This window comes from Melospiza georgiana, chromosome 23, assembly GCF_028018845.1.
Source record: "Melospiza georgiana isolate bMelGeo1 chromosome 23, bMelGeo1.pri, whole genome shotgun sequence".
Classification (NCBI taxonomy): Eukaryota; Metazoa; Chordata; class Aves; order Passeriformes; family Passerellidae; genus Melospiza; species Melospiza georgiana.
Genome location: NC_080452.1, coordinates 6,363,107 through 6,376,464, shown reverse-complemented (window position 1 = coordinate 6,376,464; position 13,358 = coordinate 6,363,107). Strand labels below are relative to the sequence as shown.

Sequence of the window (13,358 nt, the reverse complement as noted above, 5' to 3'; positions counted from 1 at the left end):
TACACAGAGAAACCCCACCAGGACCTACCTGAGCCCATAAACACCTTGAGACCACCCCCAGCACCTGCCCGATCCCCCATCACTCACAGATCCCCCAAGAAACACCTGAGCCCCCACCAGGACCTTGAGACATCCCACACAGCACCCACAGGAACCCTCAGCATCTTCCTGAGCCCACAGCACACCCAACACCCTCCAGAACCCCCAAAATCTTTCATAGCCACATCCCACAGCATCCCTAACACCTCCCTTCATCCCCCAGCAGCCCATTAGTCCCCAGTATCACCCCACAGCCACCCCCAGACCCTCCAGCACCTCCTGGGAGACCCATTTATCCCCCTGAACCCCACTTATCCCCACCCCATGGGGGACATGGGTGCCCATTCCCACAGGTCAAGTGACAACTGAGCACACAGTTAACAACCCCTAAAAATATGTGGGAAAGCCCTAAAAATTGTGGGAAAGGCTTCAAGGAGTAAAGGGCTGGAAATGGGGCAAAAAAATGTCCCTGGAGCCACCCCTAGTATGAAAAGTTTGGGAGAATGGAGGAGCCAGGGGTCTCAGCCTCACCCTACTCTCAGGCATGAACTTCAGTATTTAACTGCAATTAAACATATTTTCAGTCAGCTCTTGATTGTGGGTGTGAAGGGTGTTTTTGTTATCTCTCAGATGCATTTTCATAGAATCCTGGACTGGTTTGGGTTGGAAGAACCTTAGAGATTGTCTCATTCCACTCCCCCTGTTCCACCAGACCCTTTACAGCAACCTTGTTTAGATTTCAGCCTTGTTTAAGTTCTCAGCCTCAACAACTTCCTGCAGCGCTGAGTTCTGCAGATGAATTAAACATTGCAAGAAAAAGGACTTCCTCTCCTCAGGTTTGCATTTCCTGCCCTGTCAATCCCAGCCCAGGGGAGTGGGATTGTCTCCTCATCTCAATTTTGCTGCCTTTCCAGGGAAATGGGGTGAAATTCTGGGAAACACTCCTGGGCAAAACCCAAATCCCACGGCTGGGGCACTGAAAGCTGTGGTTGAAGATTTGTTCCAACTTGTCAGAAGCTCGTGTGGGTTCTCTGCTTCCAAGGTGGATTCATCCAAGCAGGATGATGGTAAATCCCTGCTGACTTTGGGCTGGGATCCGAGATCTTCCCAATCTTGGCTTGGCTGAGGCAGCTCCTCTAATTCTTGTGGAGCGCCTTGAGGAATTTCAAACAGCTTAAAAGGAAACCACCTGATTTAAAAAAAACCATCTCGTGGTCCAAACAAATATGCATTTCCCTCTTGCTATTAATATCCCAGGCCTTGATCCTCTTCCAAATACTGTGCAGGCATTGAATGGCTTGCAAAGGAGCGGTGCCTTTGATCCCAGAGTGGGAATGTTTGCTGGAATGTGAATTATTAAAGGTGAAAGATGCTTTCAAGTGCAACATGCTGCCCAATTTTTTCCAGCGTGATTTATTGCCTGCCCCGTGTTTCCCCCAGCCTGGCAATGAAAAATTCATTTCCAAGTTTGGAGTGTAGTAACTCATGCTTTGGGCACAAACTCCATCCTTTTTTTTCTAGAGATGATTTCCAGGGGAACAAGATAGACATTTCTTTCTGCCTGCTGTTCTGGGAATTCTTTTTTTTTTTTCAGCTCCCACTTCAGGCCCTGTTGGAGCTCCCTGGTCCTTCCCTGCAGCAGCAAGATTGCAGTGGGGAGGAATTGCTGCAGCTGCTGCCATCTAATGGGAAAATTCAGCCTCCACGGCCTCAACTCTTCATTTTGGAATCAGATAAAGTAGTTTCTTGCACAATCCTGCTGCCACTCGGCCAAGCAGAGTCTTCCATGTGCAATCCCAGCACATTTAGGCAAAATAAAAGCTGATCTGATGGGTGGTTTTACATGGGGAAGTGTTACAGAGCCAGTAGAAAGATTTTGGCTTGATCAGACTGAAATGGTGCTTCTCTTATTATGGATCAAATTTGCAAAGTACACTTGGATTTATATTATTTTTAAGTAAAAGAAGAAATAGTGAACAGAGTCCCAAACAATAAGAAAAAGCAATTCCAGATATTCCAAATACCAAACCCCCCAGGCACAGCTCTGAGCTGAGCCACATAAATCCTTCCTCAGGAGCTGCTCCATCACTAAAAATATTATATAAAGAAATATGGTAAAGAGGGATGGACAGGGAATGGGAGCATTAAATATATTGAATTAAGAAAATAAAGTCTTTTAATGATGGGGCCAAAGGAAAATGACTTGAGGTAGGCTGGGGGCAGACACAGGGGATGGAGACTTAGGGTACAGAGGTACTGGAGTAATAAATTATGGTGTGGAAGAGAAATAAATCATCCCTACAAGACCCCAAAATTCCAGAGTCAATGCAAAGTTGGACCGTGGCTGGTGAAGCTGATATTTATAAAATATATATAATTATATATGAAATATATAGTGTTGCTAGAAGCCCAACTCCTGCTTTCACTTTATTTTTCAAAGGCACAAACTGGCTCCTATTATGGCTTTGCCATTATGTACATATAAATAATAATGGCAACAAAAAGCAAACCCAGCTAGGCAGAATTATTTCTGCAAACTCTGCAGACATATTTCTGCAAACAGAAATATGACATTATTTCTGCAAACATAAGCACAGTCTTTAAACACACCTGTTGAACTGCTGGGAATTTACATGGAACATATAAAATACTAAAATATAGCACTTGTATTCTTATTTATTTAGTCTGTATGTCTTTTTTTCCCCTGCAAAAATATAGTTCAATCAAGCTGTGAAAAGAGAAAAAAAACCCTTGAAATTGTGACATGTGCTTATTTAGATTTTTCAAGCTGGATTTAAAACAAATTCAGCACTTCACAAAGAGCAGAAGGGCAGGATGCAGCAGCTCATTCTTCTCTGCCCAGCCTGAAATTTGTTGCAATAATCCAGAATTCTGCTCTGGGGACAACACAATGAAAGAAACCTCTTGCAAGCATTTATCTTCTTCTTACCCTGGATGTGCTCTTGGGGCTTTTGAATTTATTTTGAGCAAAATATTCAGTAGTTTCTGTCAAGCCTTATCACTGCTCACTGGCAGGATAAACCACGGAAGGGAAAAACTATCTTTACCTTGTGTCATTGGAGAGATTTAAGTGCATTTACAATATATTGAATATCTCATTGTTCCTGATCAAATCCAATCAGATTGCAAAGCCAGAGGAGAAATCCCCACAGCCCAGAGCACCAACAGCACTAAACCCCCTTGGTTTACACACTTGGATGGCTTCAGATTTTCATTTCTTCTCTCCCAAGGCTTGGGTTTACTCCCTGCTGCTTCCAGTATCATTGCAGCATCTCAGACCCAGCTGGGTTCCTTTTCTGCCTCTTTTCTTGGCCTGTTTTTGGTCTCCAAAAGAAAGTGGTAAAGTTCCCTGAGAAGTATTGTGGAGGGCTGGTGTGCTCTGGGGCAGTGGCAGGGGGTCCCCACAGCAGCTTTTGCTCTCAGCATCCAAGGAAGATCAGCAAGGAAGACACACAGGAAAAGAGAAGGTGTCCAAGGGTTATTTTTATGCTTTTCTGGCTGTGGGTGCAGTTTCAGATCAGTGTGTGGAGTGTCTCTCCATCACCAGCAGCAGCTCTTTTTCTTCTGGGGTGCCTTTGGTACCTCTTCTGTTTTATTTTTCAATTCATCTTCACGATCTTTGAGCAACCTGAGAGAAAAGAAAGCAGATTAGCTGTGTATTCCCCTCATATTTTGTATTTCTGTGCTGTTTGTTTTGACAAGCCTTGGTACAAGAGGCTCAGCACAGCTGAAAGGAGTCAGGATCCTTCCAGTTCCATGTGATCCTAGAGCTGTGGATGCTGCTGAAAAATCCAACCTAAATCAAATCACAGACAGTACTTGCTTCAGTCAAGCCAGGGAGAAATCAGCAGCATCCCCAAGAGGGTTTAATTCACCTCCTAGCAATTCTGGTTGTTCAGGAGACATGTTAGGGCAGTGCTAAATGCTCATCCCAACATGAACTTCCCTCAGTTTTCCCTGATATTTGGGCATGGAGTCTCTGGTGATGGTGGCAGCCAGTGTTTGGAGTTAAAAAAAGCAGGGAGGTGCTAAAGAAAGTCAATTAAATTAAGGACAGGTGGAAAAATCCAAGTACATGGCTCACCTGGTGAAGCTGACCATGGACTCAAAGACATTGTGGCCTGAGGCAGCGCTGCACTCGTAAAACATGAGCTGGTGCTCCTGGAAAACACAAACCCCCAGTAGAAATGTAATGTTCCTGCACTGGAATCGTTTAATGTGGGAATAAATAGCAATGAGACAGTCCCAGTCAAGGGGAGAACAGGAGGGAATCAAGGAAACAAATAACTCAGTAACTTATTTACTGGAACATGAGGGTGAAATCCAGATTTTCTGGTTTCTACAACTCCAGCTTTTAACACCAAAGGAAATGATGACTGGGCAGACAGAAGAATTTGTGATGCCTTCTGGTCATGGGAGCAAACACAGAGAGAGGCATAACTAGATGTTCCCAACTCTTTTGTTCCCTACAAGTTTGGGAAAATAAGCATCCATCCCTCATCTCCATTAGCAAAACTTGTCCATGGATGGCCCAAATCCCATAAGGTTTAAAATTAAGGCAGTAAAGGTGAGATTCTTCTCATTTTCCTAATCTAATTTATATTAGCCATCTGTATGTGAAGAGATTAATCAAACTTTGACCATTTCAGTATCTTTAAACCAGGATAGTGCTCAGTGGGTTTATTATTTTTATGATGCCGGGAAGATACTCAACACTTCACAGCAAAGATAAGCAGAGCTGAAAATCTTTTAATTTACAAATCCAGTTCCATAAGCCAATTTACTGGGATGGTGCTGAGGCCAAATTAAAGTGACAAAGGGAAAGCAAGGCAGGGAAGGGTGAGAGACAGATTCAGAGAACATTTAGTCAACCACTGATGCATGAGGAGTAAATTAAGGGCTTTCCCCTTTCTCCAGCTCTTGGCGTTGGTGGTGTTGATCCTTAGGTGTCCCTGCCTTGCTTGGGTGGCTGTGCTTCACCACCTACCTTGGCCAGGCTTTCACCCTCCTTTGTAGGGACCTGTCTCTGGGCAGCACAGTCGGTTTTGTTCCCAAGAAGCAGAACAGCAACTCCATCCTCTGCTCCTTCCTGAGTGACAAAGAAGGGAAGATCAGAACCGCTTCAAAATCTTACTTGAAGCCCAGCTGGCCACACTCTACACAATTTCCTGAAACACCATGGCTGACACCCATGGATTTGGGCTAAAATAGATTTGGTTCAACAGCATTTAAGATTTTTTTTCCCTTAAATCATCTGCCTATATCTATTAACATGACAGAGCACTGGATGAGTTACACTTGTAATGAATTCACGCGTGTGAGAATCACTTGTATCTGCCTTAAATCCTCCAGGAAAAAAAATATTTTATAATGAAAGTGTGAAAAATGCGTATTTTATGATTGGCTTTTGGAAAATATTAAAATAAATATTATATGTGTTGTGTTAGAAAGTTATGGTGTATTAATTCTCTTCAGTAGTGCGTTAAATATTGTTTTAGGTTATAACATAATGTTATAATAGAAACTATGCTATGTCAGATACTTTTTTCTAAAGAAAGAAGTGGCTTGCACCAAGATAGCCACAGGACACCTAAATTTTCAGAGAAAGAGAATTTATTGCCCCATTATCAGGAGAAACAAACTTCTTCCTGCCTCACTCATTCTGGGTGACTCCATTAGGATTAAGAGGAAGAAGCTGACACTGCCCAGACAGAATCCTGTGTTTGAATGGAATTTATGCATCATGTACGAGGTGTATGAATATGCAACAGCTTTTTGTTTTTAAGGGTTAATCCTCTGTTAATGTGAGTCCTTTTTGGGGCTTATGCTGCCCAGAAAAAGGTACCTGGACGTCCATAACTCTTTGTTTCTATTGTCTCGTATTGTCCTAATTCAAATTGCCCAAAATTTTTATTACTATAAGTTTATTGCTATTTTTATAACCATTTTCTTACTATTAAACTTTTAAAAATTTAAAAGCAAGCGATTGAAATTTTTCACACCACCAACAAATTACCCTGCGAAACGCCGCCAGCGTGTGAAAACCATTTGTATCTGCCTTAAATCCTCCACCAAAAAAAAAAAAAAAAAAAAAAAATTTATAATGAAAGCAGTGCAGAATACCCTTTCCAAAAGGGCTTGGCCACTCCTGTCAGTGCCAGGAGCTTTTGACCGCCCCCACCTGGATGCAGCTGAGCCAGTAGCGCACGTCGGAGAAGGAGTACTCGGAGGTGATGTCGTACATCAGCACCACCCCGTCCGCCTTCCGGAAAAACTGCTTGGTCATGCTGCGGTACCTGCGGGCATTGGGGATCATCACCAGCACGCCCTAAGGAGGTTCTGCCTAGGTGTGATGGGGAAAGGTGGGAGTGCACGTCTACAAAACAGGCAACCCCCAGATTTGGCTCTTGTCCTGATTGGCAGGGGCCATAGGAACAGCCTGAGCGCCAGTTTTATCTTAATTACTTCCTTTATTATGCTTTTATCAGATCACATACTGTACAGAGTCCCTCCTTGAGCAATCTCACCTTTGCTTAGCAAAGCAAAGGATATCAGTTGCCCCTAAACTACAGGGGAAAAAACCCAGGTTGTGTTCTTAAGCAGCACCAGTACCTTAGCAAAGCAAAGGATATCAGTTGCCCCTAAACTACAGGGGGAAAAACCCAGGTTGTGTCCTGAAGCAGCACCAGCACCTTAGCAAAGCAAAGGATATCAATTGCCCCTAAACTACAGGGGAAAAACCCCAGTTTGTCTCCTTAACCAGCACAAACACCTCACCTTTCCTGGCCAGCTGAGTCCCACAGGCGCAGAGCAAAGCGCTTGTTATCCACAACGAGGTTTTTGATCTGGTAATCCAGTCCTGGAAAACACAAAATAGGATATTTTGGTAAAGCTGGTCACCTTTCGTGGCCAGCTGAGTCCCACAGGCGCAGAGCAAAGCGCTTGTTATCCACAGCGAGGTTTTTGATCTGGTAATCCAGTCCTGGAAAACAAAAAAAAGAGGATATTTTGATACTGTAGAGTTCTGCCCTGTAACAGAAGACGGATGGAGAAGAAACATGGTGCAGGGTGGTGTGAGGCTGCAGCTCCAGGGGTTGGTCCCAAGTGAACCTCTGGGTTTTAGATGTTTAATCACTGGATTTTGGGAAGGTCTGTCATCTGAATGGAATTTATGCATCATGTATGTGGTGTATGAATATGCAACAGATTATTGTTTTTAAGGGTTAATCCTCTGTTAATGTGGGTCCTTTTTTGGGCTTGTGCTGCCCAGAAAAAGGTACCTGGACATCCATAACTCTTTGTTTCTATTGTCTCATATTGTCCTGATCCAAATTGTCCAAAGTTTTTATTACTCTAATTACATTGCTATTTTTATAACCATTTTCTTACTATTAAACTTTTAAAAATTTTAGAAGTGTGAAAAACCAGGATGGTGAAGAAATGGTGAAGAAATGGTGAAGAAATGGTGAAGAAATGGTGAAGAAATGGTGAAGAAATGGTGAAGAAAAGGAGCTGAAAGGCAAAGGAAGGACAAGCAGGAACAGCATTTCCTGCCCACGAGCACCCAGGCGTGGGGACTTGGTGGTTCTGCTTGGCCTCTGGGGACTGCTTGTACAACACGCTTGGTGTGAGCTCTAACAGACGTGTGGGCACCTCCAGCAGCTTGTGGGGTGGAGAAAAGGGAATTGCAGGAATCTGAGTGAGTTCTTGGAGGGGGCTGGAGGAGACCTACCCACAGTGGCTGTCAGGTGGGGGTTGAAGGTGTCGGCGTGCAGGCGGTACAGGAACGACGTTTTGCCCACGTGGGAGTCCCCAACAAACAGCACGTTGTACAGGTGCTCTGGGTCCAGGGCAGCTCTAGGACAACCCTGTGGGGCAGCCCCAGCTGCAGTCACAGCCCCTGGCTCTCCTGAGCTGGGCTCACCCTCCTGGCTCATTTTCTCACCAAACTCTTGGATCCTCTCTCGTTGACCAACAGTGGTGTCTTTGCTCTGTTCTCCCAAGAGCTGCCTTTGCCCCAGTGAGTTTTCTCTGAGGACCACCCCCAGCTGATCACTGCCAGCATCTCCTGGTCTCATTGCTTTGTGCAGTGGGGATGCTGGTGGCACCTCTTGCTTCAGATGCTCGGCAGCTCCAGCAGCCGTGTGCTCCGGTTCCCTCGTGGGTGGTGTCTCCCTCTCTGGCTGTTGGGTCACCTTGTGAGGCTTCCCCTCATGTCCCTGTGCTGAAACCTGCTCCTGAAGCTCCCTTTGGGCTGCCTGTCCCGGAGCACAAAGCCGCCACACATCTGGAATGAGAACATCCTCCTGCATCATCGTTTCCAGCTTCAGGGGGCTGAGTTGTGACAGCACCTCGGAGACCAGGGAGGCCAACTCAGCATCATCATGGCCCTGGTTTAGTCCTAGACCCTGAGTTTTCACTCCATTCCTCACCCCTGCCTCCAGCCTCTCTCCCTGTGCCACTTCCAGACCGTGAGCTCCATCCAGAGGCTTCCCCTCTGCAGGAGCCCTCTCTCCCTGCAGTGATTCCTGAGCCTCCAGAATCTGCCCCTCAGGACCATTGCATTCTCCCAGTTTTGCCTCCAGACCAGGGCCCTCTGCAGCAGGGGCAGGCTCAGGACACAAAGCAGCCCCAGCTGGAGGGGGCACATCTGCAGCAGCAGCTCCTTCCCGTGGCTTTGCAGGGGGAGATGCACCCAGGACTGCCTCCAAACCTAGAGTCAGGCTCTGCTCCCCTTCCCACAGCCCAGCTACACCCAGAGGTGTCAGATCTGCCTCTGTGGTCCCTCCTGAGCCTGATTTGGGTATCTGCTGGTCTGTGAACAGCTGCACAGCAGCATCAGTGCTCTGGGCCTCCAGTGTGTGCAGCCTGCCAGCCTCCTCCTGTGGCTGTGCTGCTGCACCAGCCCCCTCTCCCTGTCGGCCTCCTGCTCCTTCTGGAGCAAGCACAGACTCCTGTGGCAGCCCATTCTCACCTTGTGCTGGTGCCCCACCCTCCTCTTCCTCCTCATTGTGAAGGGATCCTCTCCACTCCACCCATGGAGCCCCTGGGCTGAGACCTTCTGACAGCTGCAGATCTGCCTGGGCATCCTCTGCCTCCCCTTCCACCAACTCTGCTTTATCCCCCTGATCCATGGGCTGCACCCCTGGATCCACAATCCTTCCCTGCTCTGTCCCTGAGCATCCAGCCTCATTCCAGGGCTGCAGATCTTCCTCTGGGCTCACTCTGAGCTCATCCCCCTCTGCCATCAGCTGCACATTGGCACCACTGCTCTGATCTTCCACTGTGCCCAGGCTTTCAGCCTCCACCTGTGCTTGCATGTCTTCATCAGCCCCTTCACCATCCTCAACTCCTGATCCATGCAGATCAAGCTCAGGCTTGTCTGACAGCCCATCCTCCCCCTGTTCTTGTGCCCCATCCTCCTCCTCAATCTGAACAGCTCTGTCACCCTCTCCTCCCCATGGGCCTTCTGGGCTGGGACCCTCATGGAACACCATATCTTCCTGGACATCCTCTGCCTCCCTTTCCAAAACCTCTTCTTTATCCTCCTGATCCAGGGGCTGCTCCTCTGGATCCACACTCCCTCCCTGCTCTGTCCATGAGGATCCAGCCTCACCCATGAGCTGCAGATCTGCCCCTGTGCTCCCTCCTGGGCTCACTCTCAGCTCATCCCCCTCTGCCATCAGCTGCACATTGGCACCACTGCTCTGCTCCTCAGCAGTGCCCAGGCTTCCAGCCTCCTCCTGTGCTTGCATGTCTTCATCAGCCTCCCCTCCCTGCCTGACCCCTGATCCCTGCAGATCAAGCTCAGGCTTGTGTGGCAGCTCATCCTCACCCTGTCCTGGTGCCCCATCCTCCTCCTCCAGCTGAGCAGCTCTGTCACCCTCCCCTCCCCATGAGCCTGCTGGGCTGGGACCCTCACACAGCTGCAGATCTGCTTGGGCATTCACTACTTCCATTTCCAAAACGTCTTCTTTATGAGCCTGATCCAGGGGCTGCACCTCTGAATCCAATCTCCCTCCCTGCACTGTCCCTGAGGATCCAGCCTCACCCATGAGCTGCAGATCTGCCCCTGTGCTCCCTCCTGGGCTCACTCTGAGCTCATCCCCCTCTGCCATCAGCTGCACATTGGCACCACTGCTCTGATCTTCCACTGTGCCCAGGCTCTCAGCCTCCTCCACAGGCTGCACACCTGCATCTGTCCCCCTTCTCTGTCTGATGGTCACTCCAGACAGGTCAGGCACCAGCTCCTGCATCTGCCCACGCCCACCCTGTCCCTGTGTCTGTCCCCCATCCCCAGCCCCATCCCTGGGCTGCACAGCTGCACAGTTCCCCCCTCCCTGGGCAGTTTCTGGGCTGGCAGTCACACACAGCTGAGTGTCTGTCCAGGAGTCCTCTACCTCCCTTTCCACCACCTCTGCTTTATCCTCCTGATCCAGGGGATGCACATCTGGAGCCACATTCCCTCCCTGCTCTGTCCCCATGGAGTCAGTCTGGATTAAGAGCTGCAGATCTGCCTCTGTGCTTTCTCCTGAGGCTGATTTGAGCTCATCTCCCTCTGCAATCAGCTGCACATTGGCACCAATGCTCTGATCTTTCACTGTATCCAGGCTTTCAGGCTTTTCCTGTGCTTGCATGTCTTCATCAGCCTCCCCTCCTTGCCTGACCCCTGATCCATGCAGATCGAGCTCAGGCTCATGTGGCAGCTTATCCTCACCCTGTCCTTGTGCCTCATCATCCTTCTGCTGAATCTGAACATTTTCTTCAATTTCTCCTCCCCATGGGACTCCTGAGCTGAGACTCTCTGACAGCTGCAGATCTGCCTGGGCATCCTCTGCTGGCCCTTCCACTAACTCTGCCTTATCCCCCTGATCCAGGGCCTGCACCTCTGAATCCAATGTCTCTCCCTGCTCTGTCCCTGAGGATCCAGCCTCACCCACGAGCTGCAGATCTGCCCCTGTGCTCCCTCCTGGGCTCACTCTGAGCTCATCCCCCTCTGCCATCAGCTGCACATTGGCACCACTGCTCTGCTCCTCAGTAGTGTCCAGGTTTTCAGCCTCCTCCTGTGCTTGCATGTCTTCATCAGCCCCCCCTCCCTGCCTGACCCCTGATCCCTGCAGATCAAGCTCAGGCTTGTGTGGCAGCTCATCCTCACCCTGTCCTTGTGCCCCATCTTCCTTTTCCTCCTCCAGCTGAGCAGCTCTGTCACCCTCTCCTCCCTGTGGGCCTTCTGGGCTGGGACCCTCATGGAACACCATCTCTTCCTGGGCATCCTCTGCCTCCCTTTCCAAAACCTCTTCTTTATCCTCCTGATCCAGAGGCTGCACATCTGAATGCACACTCCCTCCCTGCACTGTCCCTGAGGATCCAGCCATGAGCTGCAGATTTCCCTCTGTGCTCCCTCCTGGGCTCACTCTGAGCTCATCCCCCTCTGCAATCAGCTGCACATTGGCACCACTGCTCTGCTCCTCAGCAGTGTCCAGGCTTTCAGCCTCCTCCTGTGCTTGCATGTCTTCATCAGCCCCTTCACCATGCTCAACTCCTGATCCATGCAGATCAATCTCAGGTTCATGTGACTGCTCATCCTCCCCTTGTCCTTGTGCCCCATCCTCCTCCTCCAGCTGAACAGCTCTGTCACCCTCCCCTCCCCATGGGCCTGCTGGGCTGGGACCCACACACAGCTGCAGATCTGCCTGGGCATCCACTATTTCCATCTCCAAAATGTCTTCTTTACCCTCCAGGGGCTGCACCTCTGGATCCACACTCCCTCCCTGCTCTGTCCCTGAGGATCCAGCCTCACCCATGAGCTGCAGATCTGCCCCTGTGCTCCTTCCTGGGCTCACTCTGAGCTCATCCCCCTCTGCCATCAGCTGCACATTGGCACCACTGCTCTGCTCCTCAGTAGTGCCCAGGCTTTCAGCCTCCTCCTGTGCTTGCATGTCTTCATCAGCCCCCGCTCCCTGCCTGACCCCTGATCCCTGCAGATCAAGCTCAGGCTTGTGTGGCAGCCCATCCTCACCCTGTCCTTGTGCTCCATCTTCTTCTTCCTCCAGCTGAGCAGCTCTTTCACTCTCCCCTCCCCATGGAGCTCCTGGGCTGGGACCCTCATGGAACACCATCTCTTCCTGTGCATCCTCTGCCTCCCTTTCCAAAAACTCTACTTTATCCCCCTGATCCAGGGGCTGCTCCTCTGGATCCACACTCCCTCCCTGCTCTGTCCCCGAGGATCCACCCATGAGCTGCAGATCTGCCCCTGTGCTCCCTCCAGGGCTCACTCTGAGCTCATCCCCCTCTGCCATCAGCTGCACATTGGCACCACTGCTCTGCTCTTCCACTGTGCCCAGGCTCTCAGGATTCTCCTTTAGCTCCAGCCCTGCACCAGCCCCCTCTCCCTGACCCCCGGTCACTGCACTGGGATGAGGCACTGGCTGGTGTGGCTCACCCTGTCCTTGTGCCTCATCCTCTTCCTCGTTCTCTGGGGGCTGAGCAGCTCTTTCCCCCTTCTCTCCCCGGGGGTTTTCTGGGCTGGGACCCCCAGAGAGCTGCAGATCTGCCTCCAGCAGTGCCTGGGATGTACCTGGGAACAGCCCACACCAATCTGTGCTGCCCACAGGTGTTTCTGCAGGGGAGGGACCCTCACTGTGCACTGCAGCAGCCTCCATTTCTTCTCCCAGCCCTGCCTCTGGTTTATCCTTCTCCAGCTGCAGCCCTGGATCCTCACCCCCTCCCTGCTGTGTCCCTGGGGATCCAGCCTCACTCCAGACCTGCAGATCTGCCTCCACCTCTGCCAGCAGCTCCGTGTTGGTGCTGCTGGGGGCCTCCATCAGTCCCACACCTGTTCCCCCTCCTCCCTGCCCGTGGGTGGGTGGCACAGCTGCTGCCAGTGGCTCCAGAGCACCCACGCTCCCTCTCCACCCTGCGCCTCCCCTGGCACACTCACCCTGCAGCAGCTGCTCTGCCTCCCTGGGCTCTGCTTCCTCCACCTCCTCTTCCTCGCTCCCTGCACGCTCAGCTGGGGCTGGCAGCACCTCCAGCCCTTTGGAGTCCGTGGTCTCTCCCTGGGGCTGCGCCTCCGTCCTGGCATGCTCCTCATCCAGCACTCCTGGGCCTGGAGCCACCTCAGGGACACCATCCCCATGGGCTGCTCCCCCTTGGTGGGAGGGGGGCTGTGGCTCCAGGTGCTCTCCCAGCTCAGTTTCCAGTTTCCCAGGGAGCCCTGATGTGGGGTCAGCCCGTTCCTGCAGCTCTGTGCCCAGGGCCTGCACCCCCAGTGTCCTCCCTGGCTGCTCCTCATCCAT

The 13,358-nt window shown here is 50.4% G+C and overlaps 1 protein-coding gene across 1 annotated transcript; it reads right to left on the bottom strand.

Moving 5' to 3' along the window:
- Positions 1 to 3,600: 3,600 nt before the first annotated feature.
- On the bottom strand, positions 3,601 to 13,358 carry RAB44 (RAB44, member RAS oncogene family). The gene is made up of 12 exons (XM_058040017.1): positions 13,044 to 13,358; positions 11,861 to 12,038; positions 10,461 to 11,602; positions 10,155 to 10,316; positions 9,677 to 9,854; positions 9,285 to 9,412; positions 7,793 to 7,928; positions 6,838 to 6,919; positions 6,242 to 6,356; positions 5,048 to 5,149; positions 4,145 to 4,221; positions 3,601 to 3,688 (listed from the first exon to the last, which is right to left on the bottom strand). The coding sequence occupies exons 1-12, from the start codon at positions 13,356 to 13,358 to the stop codon at positions 3,601 to 3,603; spliced, it is 2,703 nt and encodes a 900-aa protein (XP_057896000.1).

Coding starts and splice junctions, on each gene's coding strand:
- RAB44 (XM_058040017.1), bottom strand. CDS start 13,358: ATGGATGAGGAGCAGCCAGGGAGGACACTGGGGGTGCAGGCCCTGGGC. Junction 11,603..11,860: donor GGCAGATCTGCAGCTCATGG/GTGAGGCTGGAT, acceptor TGCATGGATCAG/GAGTTGAGCATGGTGAAGGG. Junction 6,357..6,837: donor GACTCAGCTGGCCAGGAAAG/GTGAGGTGTTTG, acceptor CAATGCCCGCAG/GTACCGCAGCATGACCAAGC.